A 27723-nucleotide genomic window follows, 5' to 3' on the forward strand; every position below is an offset into this window, starting at 1 on the left:
GTGCAACTTTGGGAATCTTAAAAATCTGACATCTTCAAGAATTTCAAGAAGGTAGATAATCGAAAGTGATCCATGGAACATATTAATATTTAAAACGCTAGCAATGCACCAGAAGTTTTTAATTAAATTATAACTCATGCTTGAAAAGCAAAAGTGCATGTGTTGTGGGAGTTTAAATAATTCAAACTCTGAATATCTAGAGTTTTTGTGAATCCAAAGACAAATGCCATTTGCATGCTTTTGGAATTCCAAAATTAACACTTAAAAATGAATAAACCTGTCCTAAGTTTCCTACAAAAGGATTAGTGAAATATAAAGTTATAGAGCAATCCTTTCTCATTTTAAAATCAAATCAGATATATAAAATCAGGACAGTCTGAATACTGATGATAATGTTTGTTTGGACACAAAAGTGAACAACTCTACTTAAAACCTTGCTTGGCTTTTGAAAGAAGCTATGCTAGCCCTATCAGAAGGATGATAGTGGAGACATATTAAGTTTTGACTCACTCATTATCCTGCATAATTGAACATGAGATTTCACAACAGGCTGAGTTACTGTGGATCCATTAGCAATAATGAGGTCAGGGAACTTCTCCTGATAGGGCTGATGGGGTTTTGACATTATCTACTCTGTCACCAAAAGGGCTTAATTCACAATGGCGCATATCCGTACAGATGCTTAAGAACAAAATAAGGTACATTTGTCCCCTCCACCCTGATTTCATTTTCTGCCGTTTTAGGTACCTGTGGTCAATTGCTGTCTGAAAATGTTTAAGTGAAAAATTCCAGAAATAAACAATTCATAAATTTCAAATACATTTTATTATAGTGTATTATTACAATTGTTTTATTTCATTATTGTTGTTGCTGATATTCTTAATGTGACTGATAAATCAAGTTTTATCACAGATATATATATGTATAGGAAAGAGTTTATATAAGTTTTGGACTCTCCACGATTTTAGACATCTCCTGGGGGTCTTAGAATATATCCCCTGAGGATAAGGGAGGACTACTGTACTCTCATTAGAATTTCAAACAAATGAAATGGCTGTTGGATCTGTTCAGGACTCACTAAGTGTAATAATAATGTAAGTAAGCTGGGTATGGTTGTACACACCTGTAATCCCAGCTACTGGAGAGGCTGAGACAGACAGGAGGATCACAAATTTGAGACCAGCCTTGGCAACTTAACAAGACCCTATCTCAAGATAAAAAAGTAAAAAGGGCTGGGGATATAGCTCAGTAATTGAGAGCCCCTGGGTTCAATCCCCAGTGCGGGGGAGCGGGGAGCGAAAATACAGGAAGTCTTGGCAGGAAGCAGATCAGTTGGTACAAGGTACAGGAACAAAACATCAAGGTTGGGTGGGTTGGGAACAAAGGGGGAAAGAGTGTTATATACAGAGAGCAGTTAATTATTTTCTTAAAATATGGATCTTATAATTGAAGTTATAGTGAATTTATAAAATATTATGATGGGGAGATAGAAGTGATCCTAACTATAGTATTTCATCTACTCATTTCTTTCTTTAAAATTAAAAATGCAGAAAAGTAAAGAGAAAGAAGAGCAGTTCTGTTGCACAGTATGATGCACTGATGTATTAGAACATAAATTTTGGATAGCAGTGCTGGGGTGTCATAGTTTGCTCAGATGGCCCAAGGTTCAAATATGTTACCACGTGTGCCTAAGAGGAGGCTACCAAGGGAACTTCAATTCATAATCTATTGTGTTTGGTAGCAGAAAGCCAAACGTAACACTGCTTGGCTCCTTTTGGAAATAAAATAAATGGAAAATACATGGAATCACTGAAATCTATGCTGTCCTTCAATCTTATTTTAATATGCAATGGTTAAACGTGCGTACATTCTAGGTACACACCTGTAATCCCAGCTGCTCTGGGGCTGAAGGCAGAAGGATCACAAGTTGGAGGCCAGTCTGGGCAACTTAGGCCCTGCCTCAAATGAAATGAAATGAAATGAAATGAAATGAAATGCAATAAAATAAAAGGTTGGGGAGGTAGTTCAGTGGTAGAATGCTCATGTGTGAGGCCCTCGGTTCAATCCCCAGTACCAAAACAAAACAAAATAAAATAGCAAAAACAAAAACAAACAGACAAAAAAACACACTTAAGTTCTCTCTGCAACAGGCCATAATGCATGATCCCAATTTCAAAAAGAATCCCTCCCAATATCATGGCCCCAAGAGGACCAAAAATAAAATATGAATGAGGAATAACTTAAAAGTCAAGCCATTTTAAAACCAAGACAAATATCTAATCATAAATCAACTTTATGAGAAGTAATTTGATTTAATAAACTTGATAGTCTTTTTCTTCATTACAAAATTCTCAGAGTCTCACAGTAGAACAGAACTCTTTTGATAAGACAAGAAACAAAGGTCCTGAGCCCAGAATCCTCCTGGCCAAAATGCCTCTCTTTAAACATATCCCTGGGTAAATGACGGATACTTGTTCTTCAAAAAGAAAATAACTGTACAGACTCACAAGTGAAACAGTAACCCTTGAGGAAACCACATTTTCTTTCACCATTTTTAGTCTTTTTATATTTATCTGTGTTTCTGAAGTAAACCATTTTATATCTTCCAGGCTCCATTGAGGGTTTCCATCTTCCTCTAAAATTAAACTCACAAAGCAGTTGCTTCTGCATTTGTGTAGCTAGAAAAATGTTAACAGGTTTCATAAACAAGACTGGGTTGAGTAGTGTTGACATGCCTCAGAGATGTGCTTTGGCTACCAACTCCAGGAAACCTCATCTTTTTGTAGTTCAGCAACTTACACTTTTGACACAATCCTTCTCCATTTGTCAAGAATTCATGTCATTTAAAATACTGCAAACTTCTCTGCCTTATAGAAATTTTTAATAACCTCACAGGTAACAAGACTTTGCTGAGTAGCCTAACACAACTGGACACTGACACCCCAGAATTCTCTCTTGGGAAAAAGAACAGAGCAAGAGGAGGTGAGAAAGGCCTTCTAGTGAGGTGGCCAGCTGCATTTTTTCTTAGAATCTCTACTAATTCATTTGTCCTCATGGCTCAGAGAAACTTAGGCATTAAAAGTTAAGTGACACATCCTCATTAACTTATTTGCTCTTCTCTGTGGAGAAAGAAAGAAAACAAACAAAAAACAAACTCTTCCATAAGAAGTTTTTTATTTTATTGTCTCAACTTCAATATTTTTATTTGCTTTATTTTAAGCTAATTAGCAGAAACCATTAAAGGAATACTTAAATTTGACTCTGTACTTCTAATAAGCTGAGTTACCTAGCACTTACTATATGACTTCTGAGTTGGAAACCGTTAAAAATGATATGTCTTATGTGAAGAATGTTCAGACACCAAGGTAACTATGAAGTATTATATTCATCATTTTAGTTTTCTTAATTTTTTTGGTTAAGGTATTTCCTTGCTTTTTCTTTCTACTTGGTCTTTACATTTATAAATTGATTTTTGAGTGAAGATATATGATAGATAATTTTTCATAGTAAGCCTGAATTTTAAAATTTATTTTTCTTCAGGGTGGCTTTAGATTCTTCAATTTTATCCTCTATTACACTGAATCCATATATTTTGATACAAAGTGTTTTGTCTCTTCATTAACATCTTGTTGCCAGAGATGAAATCAAATCCAACTTATATAACACTGTTCTTTAAAAACAGGCCTTTAAATATTGATTAGATTCAAAATCATATTAATATACTCTGCAAAGTATAGATAATAATAAATGGGTACAATAAATACCCATTATCTACTTCACTTTTTGAAAATTCTCTCCCAGTACTTCTCCATTTCATTCTTAGGAGAAAGATTGTGCAAATATTATCCTGCTTGTTTACAGCTGCAAACAGAGGCATAGAAAGTCTAAACAATTTGCATAAAATGTTCAACAGAAAGTCAGGTGGAAGAGTATGGATATGACCTCTATTTTTGGAAGGAACCACTGCATCGGGGTCAAGGTACAGATTCTGGATCCAGGATGTGTCTGACCTTAAATCTTGGATCCACTCCCTACTTTGTGATTTTAGGTGAATTCCTTAACTCCCCTGTGTCTCATCTGCAAATGGATAATGGATGTAATAATAGTTGTGATGATTAAATAATTAAGTGAATATATAATGCTTTAGAAGCAGGGCCTATAGATGGTAAATGATCCCCATTTTTATTTCCTAGTTTTAGTGTGGTGACGTTTCTATCAATGTTTACCAGTATATAACTCACTGAGTAAAGTTACAGCTACTTTTCCCTCAAGCAATTCATATAAAGCATTAGAAACAAGTCAAATCTAATATTTCACAAGTGTAAAATTTCACTAGCATTAAGAACACCAACTTCAGCTTTGGTTGAATCTAATTTAATATGAAAGTCAACCTCAAACTGTGAAACTAATCACTGAGGGAAAGACCAGAGAATGCACGATTGACAATGTATAGCTAAGCTTTATTATTATTAATTTAAAGGGGGGAAAGTGGGCTTTATTTTGCTGCTTAGAAAACTATCCAAGGTGACAGAAAATACTGCAAGGTGGTGGAAATTCTAGATCATTAACATTTATTCATAAATTGCTTTTACACATAATGCATAAAATAAGTATCTGTCACAAGCACTTAGATGTATCAAAAGGATGTGTCAGAAGAGGAAAGTAAATGCTTCAATGGCACAAAATTTATTTTGTTCTAGAACTGAGAGAAGCAGCAATCTTTTAACCATCTATGTGAAGAACACTCATCTCACAGAGTCCCAGTACTTTTGGGCTGGAAGACACAAATCTGTTTGTTCTATAGATTGATAAGCGAGGCCTAGAAATCATGTGTGCAGTTGGAGAGGATGAAGACCAAACCACACCTCAAATCCCACAGAAGGCCCGTGGGTACTTCAACCCAAAGGGAGTATTATTCACGAAAAACAGGGAAGACAGAATCCCCTCTCAGAAATACAAACCAAAAGTTGAATGATAAGGATTTATTAGTAGTAAAAGATCAAAGAAATGTATTCAGCCTACACTCTGGTCTTTTCCTTCACCTTTCAGCTCCCATTAATGACAGAATATCATTTTAAAAGATGCATGTAGCAACATATGGGAATCTTAATTTTCATTCTTAGGCAGCCCTCATTACAACTGAGAAACTAGCCTTTGTCACCTGAAATCTGTTTGCTCTGGCCTAGTATGTATAAGTGGTTTTGACAAGGTCCTCCAAGGTCATATTGCAGTTTAGGCAAATCAATAGATTAAAAATATAGAGCTGGACTAGAAGACAAGGTTCCTGTTCTCACGAACCTTACATTCTGATTGGAGAGATAAATAAAAAGTAAAACAATAAACAAACGGGAAGCAGATAATGAAATACACTAAGCAGGAGTTAAACTGGGTGACAGGATCATTTCTGGTGGCAATACGGCAGCCACTGCAGGAGAGGGGAGGAGGTGGGAGGAGGCAGATGTGTCACACAGAGTGAGTGGCAGTTCCTAAGGGAGGAATGAGGCTGGGATGTTTGAGAAAGAGAAGCAAAGTCAGTGGCACCCCAGGGCCAAAGGGTGGGTTGGGAGAGTGTGGGGCAAGCAAAAGGTAGAGGACGGGGTACGACCATCCTTCTAAAGAGTAGAAATTGAAACCTGATAAGGAAGTAGAGTAGAATTTCTAGGAGGGGTTACATGACATTTAAATTTTTGAATTTGGGATCATGAATTTAAAACCAAGTGGGACTGATGCATATTGCTTTCTTAGAAGCAGAGCACTGCTGCTCTGGTGGAAGCACGCACTGGGCCTTCGTGAAGTAAGTAAGACAGAGAGACGCAAGGGGACTAATGCGGTGGAGAGTTTAGCCAAGAAGTGAGGCTAATGACCGACCATGGCATCTGAGCAGCTCAGCTGCATCGCTGGCATGGCAGAGTGGGGTTACCCAGGGCTGGCCTTTCTGAGCAGTAAAGAGGGAAAAGATGAGGATTTGAGACTATAAATAAGTAAAGGAGTGATTCTAGTGATAGAATCTAAACTGGGTAAAAAGGGGAAGTCATGAGGATGGGGGCTGATAAGGCCAACTGATGGGGGAGGGGCCTTGATGAGGTTGGAGAACTACTGAGTACCTGAGCTTACAAGGTAAGGAGGTGGTACCCACGAAGTGAGCTCTTGGAATTGATCAAGATCAAACAGGCCTGCTGTTAAGTCCTAAAGCACTTCCACACACATTAGAAAAAAGGAACCCCTTCTTTAATATACTGTATTTTCTCCTGCCATAAAATTCTAGTAATAGATACACAAATCCATGATGCCTATAGGGAGAATACTTTTCTCTGAAAGGCAGCATCATGTACACTTTACAATCCATACAAATGTGGGCGAACACCCTGTGAAGTTATGATCACAGCTGAGGTGGCTCTGCCTGTCCTGGAAACCACTACCCGCAGAGATGCTCATCTTTCCCTATGGTACTCAAGTACCTGGGAATCATTCTCCATGGAACAGTGCTCACATAACAGGATGTACCCATATATGTGGTCACGTCCTTTATGTTAATGAATCTGTGGGCCAGTAATAGCACCGTTCACTCAAAGACCAAAAGCAAGAGATTAAGCTGAAAATGTGGTCTTTCTTTTACCTAGAATTTGGAATAATCTATCTTTCCATGAACTGATACCCTAAAAAATTACTTACACCTGGCCTTCTGTATCCATGGGTTCTGCATCTGAGGCTTCAACCAGCCCTGGATTGAAAATATTTGAAGAAAACCCTGCCTCTGTACTGAACCCATATAGACTTTTCCCCTTGTCATTATTCTCTAAACAACAAAGTAAAACAACTATTTACAATGTATTAGGTATTATGAGTAATCTAGAGATGATTTAAATGACACAGGAGGATGTGCATAGGTTTGATGCAAATACAATGCCATTTTATGGGCAGAAGTTGAGCATCTGTTGATTTTGGTATGTGCAGGGACTCTAGAACAAATGCCCTGCAGATCCTGAGAGACACCTATACTTAAGATTTTTTTCCCTCTTCAGATTTGATTCTTAGGTGATTGCTAGGAAAGACAAAGTCATTGTTATTGAGTATTCACTATATACAGACCTAAAAATATAATCCTAAACAAATGGAAACCTAGGAAAATGACTGCTGGGGCTTCCTGGGGGTAAATCAAAGTTTTCTCCTGTCAATCTTTTTATACAGTTTATACTCTTTTTATACAGCTACCATTGAATATGCTATTAAATATATCTATAAATAATAAACTATGGAGACCACCCTTCAGGATGAAATAACAGATTGAGTAAATAAATACATATTGAGTGTCTACTACAAGCAAGGAAATAGAAAAAAATAAGAAGATACAGTCTCTGTTTTAGGAAGTTCACAGGTAAAATTATAAAGTCTCCTGATAACTATTATGAATCAAGTACCAGGGAGATCTGGAATTCAGTCCTGAACAGGCAAGTCGGAGCAGGTGGGCTTCACGTCAGAGGGGGGCTCTACACTGTTTTCAGGAATGATGGGGAGTTTTTTGGCAGAAAAGATGGGAACAAGACGATAAAGGCACAGGTGGTGAAGGGAAGTTCAGTCAAGGGAGTGATGAATACACAGTGTTCCAGAACAGGCCCTGGAGCAGTGGTGGTGGGAGGCAGCACTGGAGAAGCAGGTTGGGGCCAAACTGTGAAGGGCTTCGAGGGTCAGGCGAGGATTGACCATGGGGACCCACGGGAGGTTTTGAAGGAGAGGAATGACATGATCTGATTCATTTTCTAGGATTACCCCGAGACAGGACCGACACTGCTGGGAGAGACTCACAGCAGAGAGGCTGGTTCAGGAAGGGCAAGCTTAGACGAGATGGCGAAGATGCCATCTTCCCTGCAGTATGAATGGGGTCTCAGGTGCCATATGTGAAAGATTTCTGAACGGCAGCATGTGGCAACTGCCTGGATGTAAGGGAGAAAGGAGGCAAGAAGAGGGAGGAGGCAAGGCTGATGGAGGTTTCTAGATGTGGAGATGAATTGGTGATGGCTAATTCCTAAGACTATAGTACACGGGGGGAAGGGGTAGGTGCAAGCATATAGGTTTCCTTATTGAAAAACACCATCAAAGTATTTCATCACTTAAAAAAACCTTACCTATTCCACTTTTTGACTGTCTCTATTACTTTATAACTTATGGAATAATTTACTACTGGGCAAGTGAAGGATGAGCAATCTAACAACTCATTCTCTATGGATATTCTTTAATTACATAAATTACAAAACCCTATACATAAATAATTGACTAATTTAGATTTTTTTTGTCCATATGTTTCAAGCCATGCATTTACTTATTAACAGGACTATTTCCAAGATCCACTAAGAGAGGAATTATGAGCTCCAAGTTATTATGTGGAATTATTTTCAGAACCCCCAAAACAAGTACGGATTTAATCTAATGCTATCTGTAGCTTAAACTGTGTAGAGATGAGAATGGGTAGATTCAGTTATGCCTCTGGAAGCAAAGCATGCCCCTTATTGATCACAGAACTCTCACTATTCTTTTACTCTTTCAACGCAACTTTATTGGGTACCTGTGGTCTGGGAACATAACAGTGAACAAAGTAAATATATTTCCTGTACTCATGAAGCTTGCAATCTAGTGGGGGAGACAAATAGTTAACAAGCAGACAAAGGATAAATATACATTGTGAGAAGGGCCAAGAAAAAAATAAGATAAGGTGCTGCAAAGAATAACCAGGGAAGCTGGGTGCGGAGGCACACACCTGTAATCCCAGTGACTTCGAAGGCCAAGACAGGCCAAGTTCAAAGTCAGTCTCAGTAACTTAGGCCCTAAGCAACTTAGTGAGACCCTGTCTGAAAAATTAAAAAATATAAAAAAGGGCTGGGGATGTGGCTCAGTGGTAAAGTGCCTCTGGGTTCAATCCCTCCAACCATCCAACTGACCAAACAAACAAACAAAAAAAGAATAACCAGGGAAACATTTCAGGTGGTTCTAAGAAGATCTGAATTACAGTTAAATGAGTGATAAGCTGGAGTGGGAGGGGGAGCATAAAGACAGTTTTTTTGTTTTTTGTTTTTGTACTTAGGATTTAACCCAGGGGGCTCTACCTCTGAGCTGCACCCCCAGTCCTTTTTATTTTTTGTTTTGAGACAGTATCTCACTAAGTTGCTTAGGGCTTCACTAAATTGCTGAGATTGGCCTTGAATTTGTGATCCTCTTGTCTCAGCCTCCCAAGTTGCTGGGATTACAGGGATGCACCACCCACACCTGGCACAAAGACATTTTAAACAGAAAGAACATTCAGGCACGGTGGAATACATCTGTAATCCCAGGTATCCAGGAGGCCGAGACAGGAGGATCATAAGTTTAAGGCCAGCCTGGGAAACCTGGTGAGACCCTGTCTCAAAATAAAAATAAAAGGGCTGGGGATGCAGTTCAGTGGTAGAGTATCCTGTGTTCAACCCCTAGTTCTGCAAAACAAACAAACAAACAAACAAAAACACCAGAAATAATAAGCAGGATGCGATAAGAAAAGGTCAGGAAAGCTAGCAATAGGAAACATGGCAGAATTTGGAGAGGTAGGCAGGAGATATAATATTTATTCAGAATCCCCATTATGTGATCGGCACCATGGAGAATATATTTGTTTTCATGTATCACTTCAGCAAACTTCCTCAAGCTAAATTTGGCCCCCCTAAGTATAACATTAATTTTTTTTTTTTTAAAGTGCCTGTGTAGTGGATGCTGTGGTGCTCTATCCAGAACCATCTCTTCAGGAATGAGGTACTTAATCCCACCAGGCACTGGGGGCAGGGAATCTGGCTTAGAAGAAGGTCCTCAGCACAGGCCTCGGGTGGGTGGGAGGAAAGCCAGTTTCAAAAGACTGGTCAGACAGAGTGTAAAGACCAGGTGCTCTTGCCTTAAGGTACTGCAACTCTGAGGGGTCATCCTAGCTCCAGAACTTACCAAGGAACCTATGCAGGCCTTGATAGGAAGATATTAGCCCATCTACTTTTTTCACTCCCCAAAAGGTATTTACTCCCCAGGAAACTTCCTGCATAGAAACCTGTCTCAGTTTATTGCCTAGATACTCTGACCAAAGACAGCGTATAAACATACACACACACACACACACACACACGCACGCACACACACACACTCGTGTGCCAGTGCTCTCTCTCTGTATATATTTTTAATAAAATATAAATTTACATATATATAAAATATATATAATTTTATAGGCAATATTCCAAAGAGTTCCACCTTGTTTATTATTTGCAGGCTATTTGATGATGGTAATGATGATGATGATGATGATGACGACAACGGCCGACGACAACGGAAACCACAGACACTCCTCTGTGTCAGGTTCTATTCTGTGTCAGGAACTTTTAAGTGCATGCCTGTTTCATTTAATCCTCACAACAATACTTTAAGATAGGTACTATTATCATAATATTGAATGAATTATGAACCTGGAGCTAGGGAGATGAAATCACTGGCCCAAGGTCACACACCAAATGAAAGGCAGAACTGAGTCTAGAACCCAGTCGCTCTTCAGGTCTTGCTCTTAGTCATCCTGAAGAACTGCTTCCCTGAGGTCCACTCCTTCTGACTGTACACTGAATTCTGCTCTCTATTACTGTGGCTTCCTGTGATTTAACACCAACCCAAACCAACAAACAAACCTGTTTTTAAACTTTATGCTTATACTTAAATTAGATGCTTATTAGTAATTTGTTATAAGAAGTTAAAATAGAAGAACTTCTATTAGTCCTATTGAATAAGAATCTGAAAGGAAATTCTAAATAGTCTAAGATCCAATTTTAAGATTCTTTTCAGTAGTTCTTATACTTAGCTAACTAACTGCAAAGATTAATTTAAAAATTAAATGATGAGAATATTGTGGTAGATGAAACCTTGTATTTTTTCAGCTATATATTTTAATTTAGTTGCCTCTTCCCTCTCAATTTCCTTGGCCTTACATAAAAATTCACAACTTGATCCACAAAGAAAATAACAGGTAAAAATTGGGAGACCTTACCTGTCCAATAATGAGAGGAACCACAACAGTCATAAAGAGCTGAGAAAAAATAGATGTAAAAGGCACAGTAGAGGATGAGCCAAGCTGTAAAACCAGAAGACAGGAATTAGGATTACTTTGAATCAATTATCAAATATTAGTATTAATTAAATACAGCAATAAATTTCATTTCCACAAATTTCTCTCACATGCACCAAATATTTGGTAGATTTCAACAAGGTGAAGTTTACCTCCAATTTAAAAAATTTACACAAAATAACTGTTAACTATTTTAATACATAATTTTAGTAGGATATTATGATTGAGGAAAATGATTTTACTGTTGATATGTAATCAATTTATTTATTACTAAATACATATCTTAAAAGTAAAGTCGTTCTATGTCCATACTGTCATGTAGCATGACATTTCACGTACAATAAAAATGTATGTGATTTTTATTCAATGGGTTTGCAGATACATAAAAGAAACAAGCATATCTCATTCTCTTATGATGATATTTTTATTTATTTGCAAATGAAAGAACTTCTAACTCTCCTAGTCCTTCAAGTCAAAGACAATAAATCTCAGATCCTTTATAATTTATCTTTACACAAGGTCTGGTAAATGGGAAATCCTAACACTTAAGTGATTTTTCAATTTAAAATTTCAATATACCTCTCCTAAGTTTGTGTGTCTTAATACTGTTCATAACTCCCATTTTTCTTCTTCCTTCATTTTTGGTTCTTTCTTCACAAAATGGCAATCTCAGCTTCATGAAGCTTCCATACCCCATAGTGCAGGAGTGTTGAATTAGGTACCCAGCTGCACACCCACATTAGTCTCAACCATCATGCACTGCTAAGTCTTTCTGCGGCCTGGTTCATCTTTTTCATTACCTCCTTTTGGTTCTCAGATCTCCTGTAAACAACAGCCTACTTCTGTCCTTCTTGAGTCTCTGGAAGCAAGTTTCTCCCAAAATCATCAATGGCGCTTTCCCTGGCCCTGGGAACTTCAATCTCAATTTGATCTTGACCTAAGTTTAGTTAAGCTTGGAAATATCTTTTGGAAAATCATTCTGTGAAAGGACATTGGAGATGACCAAGGGTACAGAATGTCAGATAAAGCAAATCAAATATTTAGATGAATAAAGTTAACAGCTCAGAATGGAATGATGTGAGATCAATGTTTTCACTCATTTCTGATTTTTGCATGAATCATTTACCAAAATCTTTTCTCTACCTTGGTGTATTTTATAAAATTCCGTCGCCATTCTCAGCCCCAGTCTATAAGATACCGTGACTTAAGGTGTCAAGAATGTGCATCTTGCCACCAGTGGCTCATACCATTCCTGGTTCCAGAGGCTGAGGCATTCTAGTTCAAAGCCAGCTTCAGCAATTTAGTGAGGCCATAAGCAACTCAGTGAGACCCTGTCTCTAAATAAAACATAAAAAAGGGCTAGGGATATGGCTCAGTGGTTGAGTGCCTCTGGGTTCAATCCCCAGCACCAAAAAAAAAAAAAAAAAAAAAAAAAAAAAAATTGAAATAAAGAAAAACAGATTTTACAACAAATCAAGGCACCAGATGTATAAAAGAACAGATCTTAATGAACAAAGTTTTTAAGTTCAATACCATCTAGTTCAATGCTCTATTCACAAAGCTTATAATGTATGGAAAGAGGCAATGGAATTCAGAGGTATAGTGTTCATATAAAAATTGAAAATTTCTACCTGGAATCTCACAACTTATCTCCTATTTCTCTGGCTCCTCTTTCTACCTCAACTGAAATTTATGTTTTTAAAATTTTTAAATAAATAACCATATTAAGCTATATTCCTTCTCTAAGTCTGGAGAAATAAAGGAGAACTCATTTTAATTTTGGTTTTTAAAATATTATGTATTTTAAGCCAGGCACAGTGGTGCACACCTGTAATCCCAGGTGGCTCAGGAGGCTGAGGCAGGAGGATCATGAGTTCAAAGACAGTCTCAGCAACTGAGGCTGTAAGCAACTTAGTGAGATCCTGTCTCTAAACAAAATATACAAAAGGACTTGGAATGTGGCTTAGTGGTTAAGCACCTGTGGGATTAATCCCCCAAAATGACAACAATACCAACAATGATAAAAATTATGTTATTTATTTATTTATTTTTTTACTAGTAGTGCCTTAGAGTTATACATAATAGTGGGGTTCATTTTGGCATATTTATAAATGTATATAACATAATTTTCTCTACTTTGATTCCTAGTACTTCCTTTTCCCCTCCCCTCCTCCTTCCTCCTGTTCCCCTTCCTCTATTGGTCTTCCTTCTGTTTATTTATTTATTTTTAAAATTGGTGCATTATAGTTACATATAAAATTGGAATGACTTGTGATATATTCATACATGCACATAGTGCAATTTGATCAACTTCATTCCTAGTTCTTCCCCTTTCCTTCCCCCTCCTCCCTCTCACTTGGTCCCCTGTTTCTACTCTATGGATCTCTCCTCTGTTTTCTGGACAACCCCCATTTTTTTCCTTTTTTTCTCTCTAGCTTCCCTGGATGAGAGACAACATTCCACCCTCAACTTTCTGAGTCTGGCTTATTTCACTTAGCACAATGTTCTCCAGTTCCATTCTTTCACCAACAAATGACATATTCCAGTGTTCTTTATGGCTGTGCCCTGAGAGAACTCCACCATGTGTGTGTGTGTGTGTGTGTACATGTTTTCTTTATCCACTAGTTTATTGATAGGCACCTAGGCTGGTTCCATAACGTGGCTATTATGGATTGTGCTGTTATAAACAGCACAATGTGGTGTGCTTGCACCACTACATGGTATGCTGATTTTAGTTCTTCTGGATAAGAACCAAGGAGTGGGAGAGCTGAGTCACAGGGTGATTCCATTCCTAGTCTTTTGAGGAATCTCCATACTACTTTCCAAAGTGGTTGTACTAATCTGCAGTCCCACCAATGATGTAGAAGGGTACCTTTTTCTCCACATCCTTAGCAGCAATTATGGTTTTTTGTATTCTTGATGATTACCGTTCTAACTGGAGTGAGATGAAATCTCAGTGTAGTTCTGATTTGCATCTCCCTGATTGTTAAGCATGTTGAACATTTTTTCATACTTTTGTTGGTCATTTGTTTTTCCTATTTTGAGAAATGTCTCTTTAGATATTTTGCCTACTTATTAAGTTGTTAGTTTTTTAACTTCTCCATCTATCACATAATGGACTGTTCATGTGCTCAGTGTTCCAAAACCTTATGCTACTAGAAAACAGTGGAAAAAGGCCATGGACCGAGGAGGAGGTTGTCCATGACCCCCAGGGTCCCTGTGTCCTTTAGAATGCCTACAACCTCTGACCTACTTGACTGCAAACACAGATTAGAGTAGCCCTCCTCTGAGTCACCGTCAGATGAGAGATCACAGTGAGCCATGGATGTAATTAACAGGATACCCAAAGCCAGACAAGGGATGGCAGGGATGCTGGGGAGCAAATCCCTCTGGATGGTCCCTTAGAAGTGGCTCTGAAAGGACAGAAACCTCAGGACTGGAGTCTAATTTGGCATAAGTCCTTTCTTTTGAATTGGCCACCAGACCTGGGCTGTGGTCAGTGTGAAGACGCAGAGGTGCCCTTGGGGAGATTTCTGATGCTGTGAAGTGCCCTGGCATCCAGAAGAAAGAAGAGTGAGCATCTGGCTCAGGGCAGCATCCGAGAACATCACTAGCAAAGTACAAGACCTGATTATTTTGTATGCAGGGTTGATCTTAACGAAAGCAGAAGGAAATATGCTGCCTAGGATATTTGGTTCTTCATATTTTAATGAGGAACCAGTTGTGGCTTCTATTGTAAAGACCAGTGGGGCTTGGAAGAAGCATCAATAATTTGCAGGTGAAGTCTGCAGGTTCATAATCATCTTGTATTAAGCAACAGCTCTGGGCTTCACTGAGCTACCCCGGCAGATTTCAGTATGTCTCATACTGTCCAACCATGCTTTAAGATACAGTGTGTTAAATAAGCAATCCAGTCATTGGCTAATTTCTTGTAGGAATGTAGTACTTTAAAGCAGAGGACTCGTAAGAAGGTTGGTTTCCTGGTTTTAAAATCTTATGCTGAGAAGAAATGATTCATGAAAACTCAGTATGTGGGAATCTAGGACATTGGTGTTCAATCATTTCAATGGTGACTGTGTCTGCCCATTCTCAGGAGCATGCTCTAAACACTGGGATAGAATAGTGGACAAAATGCAAAACCCCTCCTCTTGAGGGGCTGTTTTTAATAAAAAATTGAGGTCTGTGTGCATGCCTGCCCATCCCGAGTACACAACTACTTCTCTCTCTGGAATGTCATTTCCCCACTTAAAACTTGCAGGGTTTGAATCTTTCCAAGACTCAGTTTTTAGAAATCTTTTCTAAAACCTCCTCCCCAAATGCTGAATTACCCCCCTCTTTTGTGAACCACTGTCCTCTGCATTTCCATTGAACCTCTTGGGATCCTTGGTTGTCCTTATTTACAAATGGTCTCTCCCTAGCGACAGTGTTCTCCTCAAAGTCAGAACACTGACTTATGCAAAATTTACATCTAGGGTAGTGATTCTCAAACTTTAGCATTTCAGAAACATCCTGAGGGCTAGTTAAAACACAAATTACATTTGGAAAAATTAGAAGCCAAGAATAGCCAAAGAAATCCTTAGGGAGAAAAGTGAAGCAGGAAGCATCACATTATACTACAGACCTATAGTAACAAAAACAGCATGGTATTAGCAACAAAATAGACATGAAGACAAGTGGAAAAGAATAGAAGACACAGAGACAAACCCACATAAATACAGTTATCTCATACTAGACAAAGGTGAGACAAACATACATTGGAAAAGATAGCCTCTTCAACAAATAGTGCTGGGAAGACTGGAAATCCCTATGTAGTAGAATGAAATTTAATACCTGTCTGTCACCTGCACAAAACTGAACTCAAAGTAGCTCAAGGACCTAGGCATTAGACCAGTTCCTGTGCCTACTAGAAGAAAATGCAGACCCAACTCTCCATCATGTCAGCTTAGAAACTGACTTTCTCAACAAGAATCCTAAAGCACAAGAAGTAAAATCAATAATCAATAAATGAGATGATATCGAATTAAAAAGCTTCTTTACAGCAGCTCAATAGCTAAAGCTATGGAACTATCCTAGGTGCCCTTCAACAGATGGATAAAGAAAAGGTGGTACAGATACACAATGGAATAGTGGTATATATACACAAAGGAATATTACTCAGCACTATAGAGGAATGACTCTATGACTTTTGCTGGTAAATGGATGGACCTGTAAACTATCATGCTAAATGGAATAAGCCAATCCCTAAAAACCAAAGACTGAATGTCCTCTCTGATATGCAATTACTAACACACAAAAAGGGTGGGGAGAGGAAGAATAAAAGTTCACTGGATTAGACAAAGGGGAATGAAGGGAAGGGAGAGGGGACAGAAATAGGAAGACAGTAGAATGAGTCTGACATAACTTTCCTATGTTCATATTTATGAACCACAGTGAAATTCCCCGATCACACGACCACAAAAGGGAGCCTAAATAGAATAAGTCATACTCCATGTATGTATAATATGTCAAAATACACTCTACTGTCAGATATATCTAAAAAGAACAAATTAAAAAAGAACCCACATATACTACTTGGCCTATCCTTAGAGTTTCCAATTCAGAAAGCCTAAGGAGTGTATGGGGGAGGGAAGAATAGTGAGAATCTGCATTTCTAACGAAGGTTCCGGGAGGTGGTGCTGCTAAGCTGAATTCACTTTTTGAGAACACTACTCTAGCACCATACAGTAGGTGCTCAATAAATCTGTTAATTAGAATGGCTACAATAAATAGGTGGGGGAAAAGAAAGGAGTTCAACAATGTTTCCTTTCCATTCTTCCAACTCCATTCAGCTGAGTTACAAAGTTCTACTTCAGTCATAGATTCAAGAAAGGATCCTGCGGGCCTCCCACCCAGTTGTCTCCCATAAATACAAGAGCAACATTTTTTGTCCACTTCTATGTAGTAGACACTGCTTTTCAATGCTAAATGCGTGCTGAACAGTTTAATACTCAGCAATCCCTTGAGTGAGCCTAATTATTACCCCCATTTTCTAATGAGGCAACTGTGGCACAGTTTAAACAACTTGTTCTGGGTCACCAGAGCTGGAAAGTGAATGAGCCAGGATCTAAACCCAGAAATCTAGCTCCAGATCCCTCACGCTTCATCCTAAGGTTCTACCACTATTAATTACAGATGACACAAGGCACCAGAAATGGGGAAGAGGACAGAGTGGAAGCCAGAAGTGGACTCTCCTTTCCTCACCAATGTGTGAGAGAACGGCAAGGGTGGAGGGTGAGGTGGCGGGGAGCATGCGCACATGCATGTCTTTATCTGCCTCCATGAGGATGGGGAACTGGATCCTTTCCCAACTGGGGTTCCTGATCTGAATTACAGGACACGGGAAATTATTTGAGTGGTTATTTTCTCAACATTGCCAAGGATGATAATAGCTGGTAGGGGTGGGGTGGGGTAAAAGCATCAGAGAAGGGTTAAGTGGAAGCAGGATTGGCCGCTATCAATCCACTCAATTTAGAAATTATTTCATTTGGAAAGAATCTGGAGTTGAGTCGGTAAATATTATGGGACCAAACTAACCAGCCTCAAGAAGACAAATGAGTGGCAGTTCCTGATGAAGAGACGCTGACTGTCTGCAGAATCACACTTATCAACCAGCAGTTAGAAAACAGATGGTGCATTTTAAATCACTCCTGTAAGTGAGCTGACCTGTAAACTGTCATTAATGCACCAGGTCTTCACTGGCTCTGCTGTGTAATCAGCCTTTTATCTCCTATCAGGGAAATCCATTAGCCACAGGCAACGCCACTATTTGTGTCTCTTCTCAGCTATTAAAACATTATTGTATTAAATAATTCACCCTTGATGATTGGCCTTCATTTTCATTAGCATCATATTCAGGGAAAAATAAGAATAGATATTTACAGTGTATACCATAGTACGATGAATGTAAAATCTCTTCTACTAGAAAATCAGGAAGCAGCAGCTTCAGACACAGAGCAGGATTTGTTCCCTTTCTACCCCATTTCCATTCTCCCTACATAACCAAGAACCCCAGCCCTGGGGGAAGGAGGGTAGGGAGGGACAAGCTGACTATCTGAGCTAACTCTCTTGCACCTGCTTTCTTGCAGAGAGTCATACTCAAATCTCCTTCCTGTTCCAAAGCCAAGCTTTTAGACAGGAGAAGGGAGAGTCTCCCAAACCATTCCAGAATTCTGCCTTTGTCCATGAACTCAGTTCCCTCTTTCCTTCATCCCCTGCTGCCCCTTCTTTCACAGGGATACCTGCCAACTCAACTGATTACTTACACACAATCCATGAGTTACGAGTATACCAGGTGATGGACTCAATGTAAAAATGACTACAACTTTATCAACATTAGGAAAAATGGTTGTTATACAGCCATAATGATTCACTTGCTTGCATCAAACTAAAATTGGGTTATTGCTCAAATGTATTTAAGTAGAGGAAATGATCTTTTTATAGCTAAACAGTCTTTTTTCCTCCTCTGAGAAATCAAGAAAACAGTGAAATGACTTTCTTAAAGGTAAAAAATTATGTAGAACATGATTTCACTTTTGTTTATATGCAAATGTATACTTTCTACTTCATTTAGGTATATTTGAGAATATTATATAATTCAAAGTATACATCATGATGCTTTGATATATGTACACTGAAATGTTTACCTCAGGCTATTTAACATATCTATTACCTCATCTAGTTTGTTTTTTGTGTATTTGGTGAGAATACTTAAGATCTACTCTACTCTTCTAACAAAATTGTGCAATAAATTAATATTAACTAAAGTCACCATGCTAAAATGCTGCAAGGTCTCCAGAACTTATTCATTTTACAAGTGCAACTTTGTACCTAGTTCTCCTATCCCCCAAACCCTGGCACTTCTCTTCTACTCAGTTTCTATGAGTTTGACTTTTTAGATTATTCACATTAAGTGAGATCATGCAGCATGCAGTATTTGTCTTTCTCTGTCTGGCGTATTTCACTTAGCTTAAAATCCTCCAACTTCAACTGTGTTATAATATAATAACATGTAAGATGCTAGTTTAAAAAGTAAGAGGAAAAGATTACATTTCAATCATTTTGATAGAAACTTTTTTTGTTGTTGTTGGCAGTGCTGGGGGTGGAACTTAGGGCTTTGTGCACACCTAAACCCATGTTCTACCACTGAGCTACACCCCAGCCCTGAAGGAAACGTAGTGGGCACAGTGATAGGTTCTGGTTACTCAGACTATTTAATGAAAAGTGACCAAATACACTATAAGTTGGTTTTTCCTAACATGGTGGGCAGCTTCCAGGACATGGAAGCTAGAGGCAGAGATACGCAGAGGCATCTAGGAACAAAGTTTGCTCCCTGTTCCCTGTCAAAAGCCTTGATCTTGTGAATCTGAAGTTTTTTGCAAGAACCAGAGATTGCTAAATTTACTCCCTCAAATAGAACAAATGCTTAAGTTCCTTCAGGAGGGGACTCAAGGCTTGGGAACCAACAGGCGAGTGCAGCAAGGAAGCCGTGGCTCTCACTCTGGCAGGACCCTACTCATGCCCAGGAGCTGGTGCTAGCGGGGACCAAAGGGCAAGGGAAAAGCCAGGCAAACGTAATGCTGCCTCAGGCTCATTCTGTGTCTCCACCTCACTCCAGTTAGGTCTGAGGAGTTTTAGGTCAGCAGTGGAATTAGTATCTCTAGGTCACTGGTCCTTAAGAGGGGAGGGAGTTCATCAATGTCACCTCTAACACATGTGAAAGTTGCTTAGCAGGTCCTCTCCTTGCATTCCCTCCCCAATTATGGTTCAATAAGGTGGGGAGCCCTGGCACCAGCATTTATTAAAGGTACCACTGATTACATTGCTTCTTGAAATTCTGAGAACAACCTCTCTGTGATTTACACGTGCAGTGAGAAGATAAGCTATTGTGGACTTCAACAGAAGATTCATCTTCACTTTCTTTAGAATACTGTGGGCACAAGGCTAAGAAATTGGCTTTTCGAGAAGCAACTGGGGCAACCAATTGGCTAGTTCCTCTTTGAGTGCTTTATGATTATTATTAACATTTTATGTATCTCTCACACATGTGACCATTAATTATGCAACAATAATTGAAAAGATATTACAAAAAATAATCACAGTACTATACATGACATTAATGGCAGTATACATTACTTTTGTTGATGGTGATGGGACTAAGAATTTTTCTATCACAGGCAGCCAATTACTAGGGAAATAATTGCTGATTGTAGACTCACAGGCTGCCCCTGATCTTTCTGACCCAGACGCTCCCTTTTATGAATTTCTATTAAACTTAGTCTGAATGACAGTTTAGCAGTTAATTTTTCCTCTAAATTCCTCCCATATTCTTTATTATATTTACCCAAAATAAGCAATAATTATGCCTCATTCTTCTTTGTCTCCCTCGTTAATTAGATTACAAATGTTTAAAAAGCAGTAATTGAGTGCTGATAATAGATTTTAAAATGAACTGTGTCTTCCTGAAGGCAGGCTTTGTAGACATAACCTGGAAGGATCATTCAAGGGGAAGAAGTTCAGGTGTAAAAACATCTTGTGTTCTTTACCTGTCAGATAGTCTAAAGTTATGCAACCTTTTTGGACCTGTTTTCTCCTAAAAAATGAAGGTAACACCAGCCTCTAAAGGTAGTCACGTTTATTACATGGGACTAACTATAAAGTGCCCATAATAGCTACTGATAAAGGTAATCTCTACCTTTCCCAACCATTCTGGAAAAACAAGGTGTTGTATGCAGTATGGTGATGATGCAAGTCTATTGGATTTAAGAACTGCTGAAATGGAAACTAACTAAAGAGATAGGCAGGTCAAAGGAACACGATTACACTGGAAAGAGGCTGGTATATATGCACTGTGCATTTATGTGTTTGTGTATGTGTACACATTTGCTTGTGTGTATATATGTCTAATTACCACAATGCCTTATAAATACCTTGATTAGAAGTCAAGTTATAGGAGTTCGGTCGACACAATAGCAGAGCCAGTAGTGAGTGATGCCCCCATTTACTTAAGGGGTTCTTACATGATACCAAATGGGTAAACATGTAGGTAAATGTCAAATATCCAAATATTCCCCCACATGAGAAAATGGTATCATCTATAAACTCTGAGGAGGCTGGCTTTCAGTAGTGGTCAAAGTTTGGACCCTAGTTTCAAGAGGTCTTGATGTTTAATTGATCTTGATGGCTGGGGAGAGCAGAAGCAAGCCTTTCCACAGTATAAGCTTAAAGTGTTAGTGATCTTCCTGTGCCAAGCATGAACTTATTCTAAAATAGTGGTCTGTAAAACTCTGGGCCTTGAGACCAGAACAACATGATCCAATATATTGTTTCCTTCCATCATAATTATGTGGGATTAGACTGACTTGTTTTGCAGTGTGAAGTTATCTCTGCTTCTTCACCTTAACTTTCAAGTTTAGACACTGTTTCCTCGCATTCCTCTTCTTAGGGTCTGCCACTTGTGATTGGAAGAAGTGGTGAAGTAGTGACTGTGGAGGCTTCAGGGAAGCAGGAGCCCATGGGGGCCTCACCCTGCCCCATGACTGCCCTGGCCCTGTTCACTGGAAAGTAAAACACAACTGCCTGACTTCACAGCTGAGCTGCTTCACTCAGCACTGGGGTCTCATCTTCTTAAACATCATTCCACACTACTTCTTAAGTTTTATAGTCTCTCTCCTTCAATCTTCTCTAAATATGCTGCTGAATAAAGAACATAATAATGGCTGCTAAACATAGTGTTAGTGATAAACCACATCAAAGGAAAGATATGCAAGTTTTTAAGTGATGTTAGAGCAGAAAATCAGAACTATGAAAAAATCTGAAGTAAGCAGGAGATCCCTTAAGAAATATTAGTGGTTTCTACTACCTTCCTATGCTCCTCAAATTAAAATGTTTCTTTTAGTTTAAAATTCATGTAAAAAAAAAAAGACTTCTAGTTAATGAAATGTTTTCTGTTTTAGTAATCTCCTTTGAAATATGATGATACTTAGGGTACTTAGAATTTCTACCTTGACTTTAAATTATCTGTGCACATATCCTGTTTTCTTTTTTTAAACCATAAACTCTTTAAGGGAAGGGTGAGTGTTATGGTTTAGACATGTGGCTTCCTCCAGAAGCTCATGTGTGAGGCAATGTAAGAAATTTCAGAGGTGAACCAACTGGGTTATGGGAGCCTTAACCTAATCACAGCATTAATCCATTTGAACAGATTAACTGGGAGGTAACTGTAGGTGGGTAGAGTGTGGCTGGAGGAGGTAGGTCATTGGGGGGAATGCCTTTTGGGTATGTCTTTTGTCCCTTGTCTGGAATCAGTCTCTCTCTCTCTCTCTCTCTCTCTCTCTTGCTCTCGCTCTCTGCTTCCTGGTGCCATGTCCCAAGCTGCCTTCCTCCACCACACTCTTCTGCCCTGATGTCCTGCCTCACCTTGGGCCCACAGCGAGGTAGCCAGCTATCCTATGGACTGAAACTGCTGAAACTGTGATCCCCAAATAAACTTCCTCCTCTAATTGTTCTTGTCAGGTCTTTTGGTCACAGAGGTGAAAAAAGCTAAAACAGTGTCAGATTGATCTTTGTAATACTCAAATATGGTATATAATAATAGATATTTAATATTATCAAAAAAAGTAATTTATTTTTCATAGCAAATAAAAGATTTTATGAGTAAGGCCAGGACCTAATCTCCTAATCATTTATTTACTATTTGAATCATCCTAGTCATTAATTACTCAATCACCCAGCTCTACTGCCCTCCTCCCAGCAAATATTTATTGAATACCTGGCATTGGAGGTATGGTCATGAATAAGACATGCATGATTCCAACAGAAGTTAAATCTTGTGAATACTTACCGCTTATAATATTGTTTCATAAGGAAAATGACTAAAAAATTTCAAGTGTAGTTTTTAAAACTGGACAAGGTCTTAAATATCCCCAAAGACAAATTCCATGGACTAAGGTATTTGTACTCATAAAATAAATAAAGGCAATGATTTCTGCCCTTGCCCAAGTCAGATAACTGAGATAATGTGTATGAATATGCTTTGGGCTTTGGATCTGCTATGGTCTGAATGTTACTATCCCCTGTACCAAGTTTACAAGTTCAGCCCCTACCCATTAAGAGGTAGGATTTGTGGAGGTGACTAGGTGATGAGTGCTGTCCTCATAAATGGGATTAGTACCCCAATAAAGGAGACCCTAGAGTCAGTTGGCCCTTTCCATCATGTGAAGATACAGCAAGAAGGAGCCATCTCTGAACCAAAAGCATGCCTCACCGGACACTGAGTCTGCCTTGATCTTGGACTTTCTAGTCTTCAGAAGCATGAGAAATAAGTATCTTTTGTTTATAAAGTCACTCAGGTTATGGCATTTTGTCATAGCAGCCTGAACAAACTAATACAGGGTCTTAGGAATAAAAGGTAACATTTCAGGAAAAGTTTCATTGTTCTTACTGTGACTGTGACAATCATAGTGGACTCATTTACATATAAGATTATAATATTATAGACTGTACATGATTATAGAATCTTATGGTTTTAAAACTCAGCCTATTACCAAGGTCTGAAGCAGTAGAACTGTTGCTGCATTTCAGATGAGAGAAAAGGACCTGGATGTCATTTCCTGGGATTATTTTCTGTTTTTCTCTATGAAGTGTGAAATTTAAATAACATTTGCATGGTTCTTTACAGTTTATAACATGTTTCCACATAAATTTACTCACTACTTCTTAGCATAATTTTCAGTTTACAGAGGTAAAAACTGAGACCAAAAAAGGTAAAGAAGATTATTGTTATGTAACTGGTATTCACTGCAAATTAAACCAAAATTTTATGCTTTTTTCACTTTACTGTGCCCCTCTCTACAAATAGAATATGAGGGAAAGACAACTCAGTTCCTTTAAAGTGGCTTTGCAAGAAAATGTATCCTAATGGCAGAACATGTAACAAGACAATACTAGTATAAAAAAATAGCCCCAGCCTGACTCTTTGGACAGATGCATTCCTTCATTTGTTCAACCATGAATTCAAGAAATGCTTTTGAGAGGTTTCCAAGGTCAGGTGCTATTTTGAGCATGGGGGTTACAATAGTGTCCAAAACCAGAGAAAGGCCCTGCTTTCTTGTGATGCTGATATATTAGGTGGGGAAGAAGATACTGAACAAATCAGTAAATGATTAAGATGCATCTGACAATAAATGCTAAAAATAACAAGTGATGATTAATTACATGTCAACTCCACTGGGCGCAGGGATGCCCAATGGCTGATTAAGTATTATTTGGGGGTGTGTAAATGACGGTGTTTCTGGAAGAACAACTGAACAGATTGAGTAAAGAAGAACCACCCTCATCAATGCAGGCAAACATCCAATTGATTGAGGGCATGATAGTAAAAAGGCAAAGGAAGAGAAAATTTGCTCTTTCTTCTTGAGTTGGGATATCCATCTTCTCTGCTCTTGGGTATTGAGGCTACTAGTTCTTAGATCTTTGGGCTCCAGGACTACACCAGGCCCCCAACCCTCCAGCTCTATGGTGTCAGACTTGGAGTAGGACTGAGAGTTATACCACCACCTCTTTTAGTTCTCAGGCCTTTGGACTTGGACTGAATTACACTGCTGGCTTACTTGCTTCTTCAGATTGCATATAGCAATGGAAGGACTTCTAGACCTCCATAAGGATGTGTGCCAACTCCCAATAATAAATTTCCTCATACAGAGAGATATAGATATGAAGATATCTTTTGTTGGTTCTGCTTCTCTGGAAAACCCTTACTAATACAGAACAGTTAAATATAGTAGGGGGGTGGGGAGAGAATGATGATGGAGTACATTATTTAATATGAATTAGAAAAGTGCTCTCTCTCTCTTTTATTTTTTTTTGGTGCAGGGGATTGAACTCAGGGCTTCACACATGCTAGACAAGCACCCTATTGCTGAGCTACATTCCCAGCCCACTGAGTCCCTCTTAAAATGACATCTGACCAGAGACCTAATGAAGGAAGTCACGTGGATACTTAGGGGAGGAAATCCCGGCTCAGTCAACAGCAAATGTGAAGACTCTGAGCGTGGCCTTGGTGCTGCTGGTCTACCCTGCTACATTTACCCATTCCATTCACTCCCCACATAACGACCTTATATTTTCTCTCATCAGCTCTCCAAAACCACCTTGCCACTAGCCTTATATCCAATTTCACTGAGGAAACAAAGCCAGAAGAGAACTTAGGCAAGCCCCTGTAGTCGTGTCAACCAGTTTACTTGCATGTCTTCTCACATTCCCTCCCATTGCTAGGATGAACTATTCATGCTTTGGAGGCCACATATTCCCTTTATTCACAAGAGCTCAATCCCTTTCTCTCATTCAAGGGCATGGGCTCACGAATTCGTCCTTATGTTTTCTATATCAATTTCCTCCCCCATAACTAGATAAATCCTATTGGTGGAAATTTGCTAAGCTTTCCAACCTAAAAAAAAACAACTGTCTTGATTCTTCATTAACTTTGTTACTACCCCATTTTCTGTATCATTTTCAGCAAATTCCCTCCAAAAGAATTATAAATTATCCCTGTTCTTAATGCTTCCTCTTCTCTACTTTCTTAAAACCACTCCAAATGAACTTTCAACTATACAGTTCTGCTGAAATAGTTCTTGTTAAGGTCCCCAATAACACTATCTTGTTTAAACCAATAGTCAATTCTCAAACTTCATTTTAGTTGAACTATTAGCAGTGTTTAAAGTAGGTGGTCATTGCTGCCCTTTTGAAATACATTCTCTGCCAGACTTCTGGAATATCAAAATCTCTTGGCGTTCCTTCTAGGCAAATTGGCCATTCCCTGGCCTTCTTTGCTTGTTCTCTTGATACTGTAATGCCCTAGGCCTTGGAGTTCTTATCTTCCTTCTCTATTCTCCATTTGCTTCCAGTCTAACTTGAAATCCACCTCGATGATGACCTCTCCCAAGTGAATATCTCTAGTTCAGACTTCCCTTGAATTCCAGATTTACACTGTCAATTGCTTACCTGAGATCTCCAGTTAGACATCTAAAAGGCAGCTCAGTCTGAACACATTGAATACTGAACTCTATATAGTTTCTTCAACCTGCTCAACCCTACAGTCTTCCCTATCTTAGTAAATAGCAACTAAGTTCCTCAGTTGCCTTGGTTTGGAGTCTTCCTGACCCTTCTCTTTCTCTCATGACCTTCATTCAGTCTCAGTTCTACTTTCAAGTTCTTCCAACTACTTCCCACCAGATTTATTCAATCACTGTAGTGCAAGCTCATAGTATCTCTTGTTATGATATTGCACTTTGTCTCTAATGGTCTTCCTGCCTCCACAATCATCCCTTTACACTCTATTCTCATCTAGAATCATCCTTTTAGAAGGTATGTCAGAACATGCCATTCCTTGATCACTCATTTAATAGCTTCCCGTTAATACAATCCCGGTGAAGTACTGGGACTGGCCATCCTCAGTCTTCACATTTGCTCTTGGCTCAGCCTGGATATCCCCCACTACATATCCACATGGCTCCCTCCCTCACTTTCATCAGGTCTGACCAAATGTCATTTCAAGAGAGCCACCTTCCCTGAATCATCCTTTTAAAAGGTATGCCAGAAGCAATTCCTTTGATCAAAACCCATTTAATAATATCCTGTTCCTCTCAAATTAAAATTGCAAGTCCTTACAAAGGACTTTAAGGTTCTATATCATTTGGGCCCTCCCATGCCTCTGACATCAGAAGACTCACTCCTTTATCTCTGCCAGATCTTTGCTCAAATATCCTTTTCACAGTGAGTCAGAACTTGACCACCCTAATTAAAATAGCAACCTTCTCCATGACTCCACTCTGGCATTTCTTATTTCCCTTCCTTACTTTATTTTCTCTGCACTGCTTAACATCCACCTTACACACTGTATTTCGACTTGGCTGTTTCTTTCCACTTTTGTATAGAACTTCCATGAGAGCACAGACATCCTTTTTATCCTCTTTTTTGCTCATTGCTATATCCTGGCACCCAGGAAAGTACCTGGAGGAGGAAGAACTCAATATAGATGGGGGGATGTAGCTCGGTAGATTTCTTGCCTAGCATGTGTGAGGTCCTGGGTTCCATCCCTAGTACTGAAGGAAAAAAACAAAAACAAAAACAAAAACAAAAAACCTCAATACATAGATTGAGCAAGTGGTGAATAGGTTTATATAACTTAAATAAAATTTTATAAAGAATGCACAGAAATAGAGTTCAGATAGGAGCGAGGTTTAATTTTTAAGATGAGTGCTTCCATGCTAATGGAAATGATCCAGAAGAGAGAGAAAATGTGATGATGTAAAAGAAAGAGAAATCTATGTGAATTGTATCATTAAGTGGGCAAGAAGAGAGAGCATTACTGGAGGGATTGGCCTTAGATGGGAGTAAAAACAGTTCATCTATAAAAACAGGACAGCTGGCAAAGAATATGACTATGAATGCAGGTAGGTGTGTTCTTGTCATTTCCTCTGATTGCTTCTCATTTCCTCATCATTCAATTTCCTTTCAGCATTAGTTGATATGTAAAGAGAGACATTAGAGATTCCAGAGGCAAGGAGAACATGTGA

The 27723-nt window shown here is 38.8% G+C and overlaps 1 protein-coding gene across 2 annotated transcripts in view; it reads right to left on the minus strand.

The window, feature by feature from the left end:
- Nucleotides 1–27723, minus strand: part of Slc10a7 (solute carrier family 10 member 7) — a 244876-nt gene that overhangs the window by 40160 nt on the left and 176993 nt on the right. For both annotated transcript variants that reach the window (XM_047567467.1, XM_047567466.1), the window contains one exon: nt 11036–11119. In XM_047567467.1, the coding sequence (XP_047423423.1) occupies nt 11036–11119 (84 nt within the window). The remainder of the gene's footprint in view (nt 1–11035; nt 11120–27723) is intronic.

This window comes from Sciurus carolinensis, chromosome 10, assembly GCF_902686445.1.
Source record: "Sciurus carolinensis chromosome 10, mSciCar1.2, whole genome shotgun sequence".
In the NCBI taxonomy this organism is placed as follows: Eukaryota; Metazoa; Chordata; class Mammalia; order Rodentia; family Sciuridae; genus Sciurus; species Sciurus carolinensis.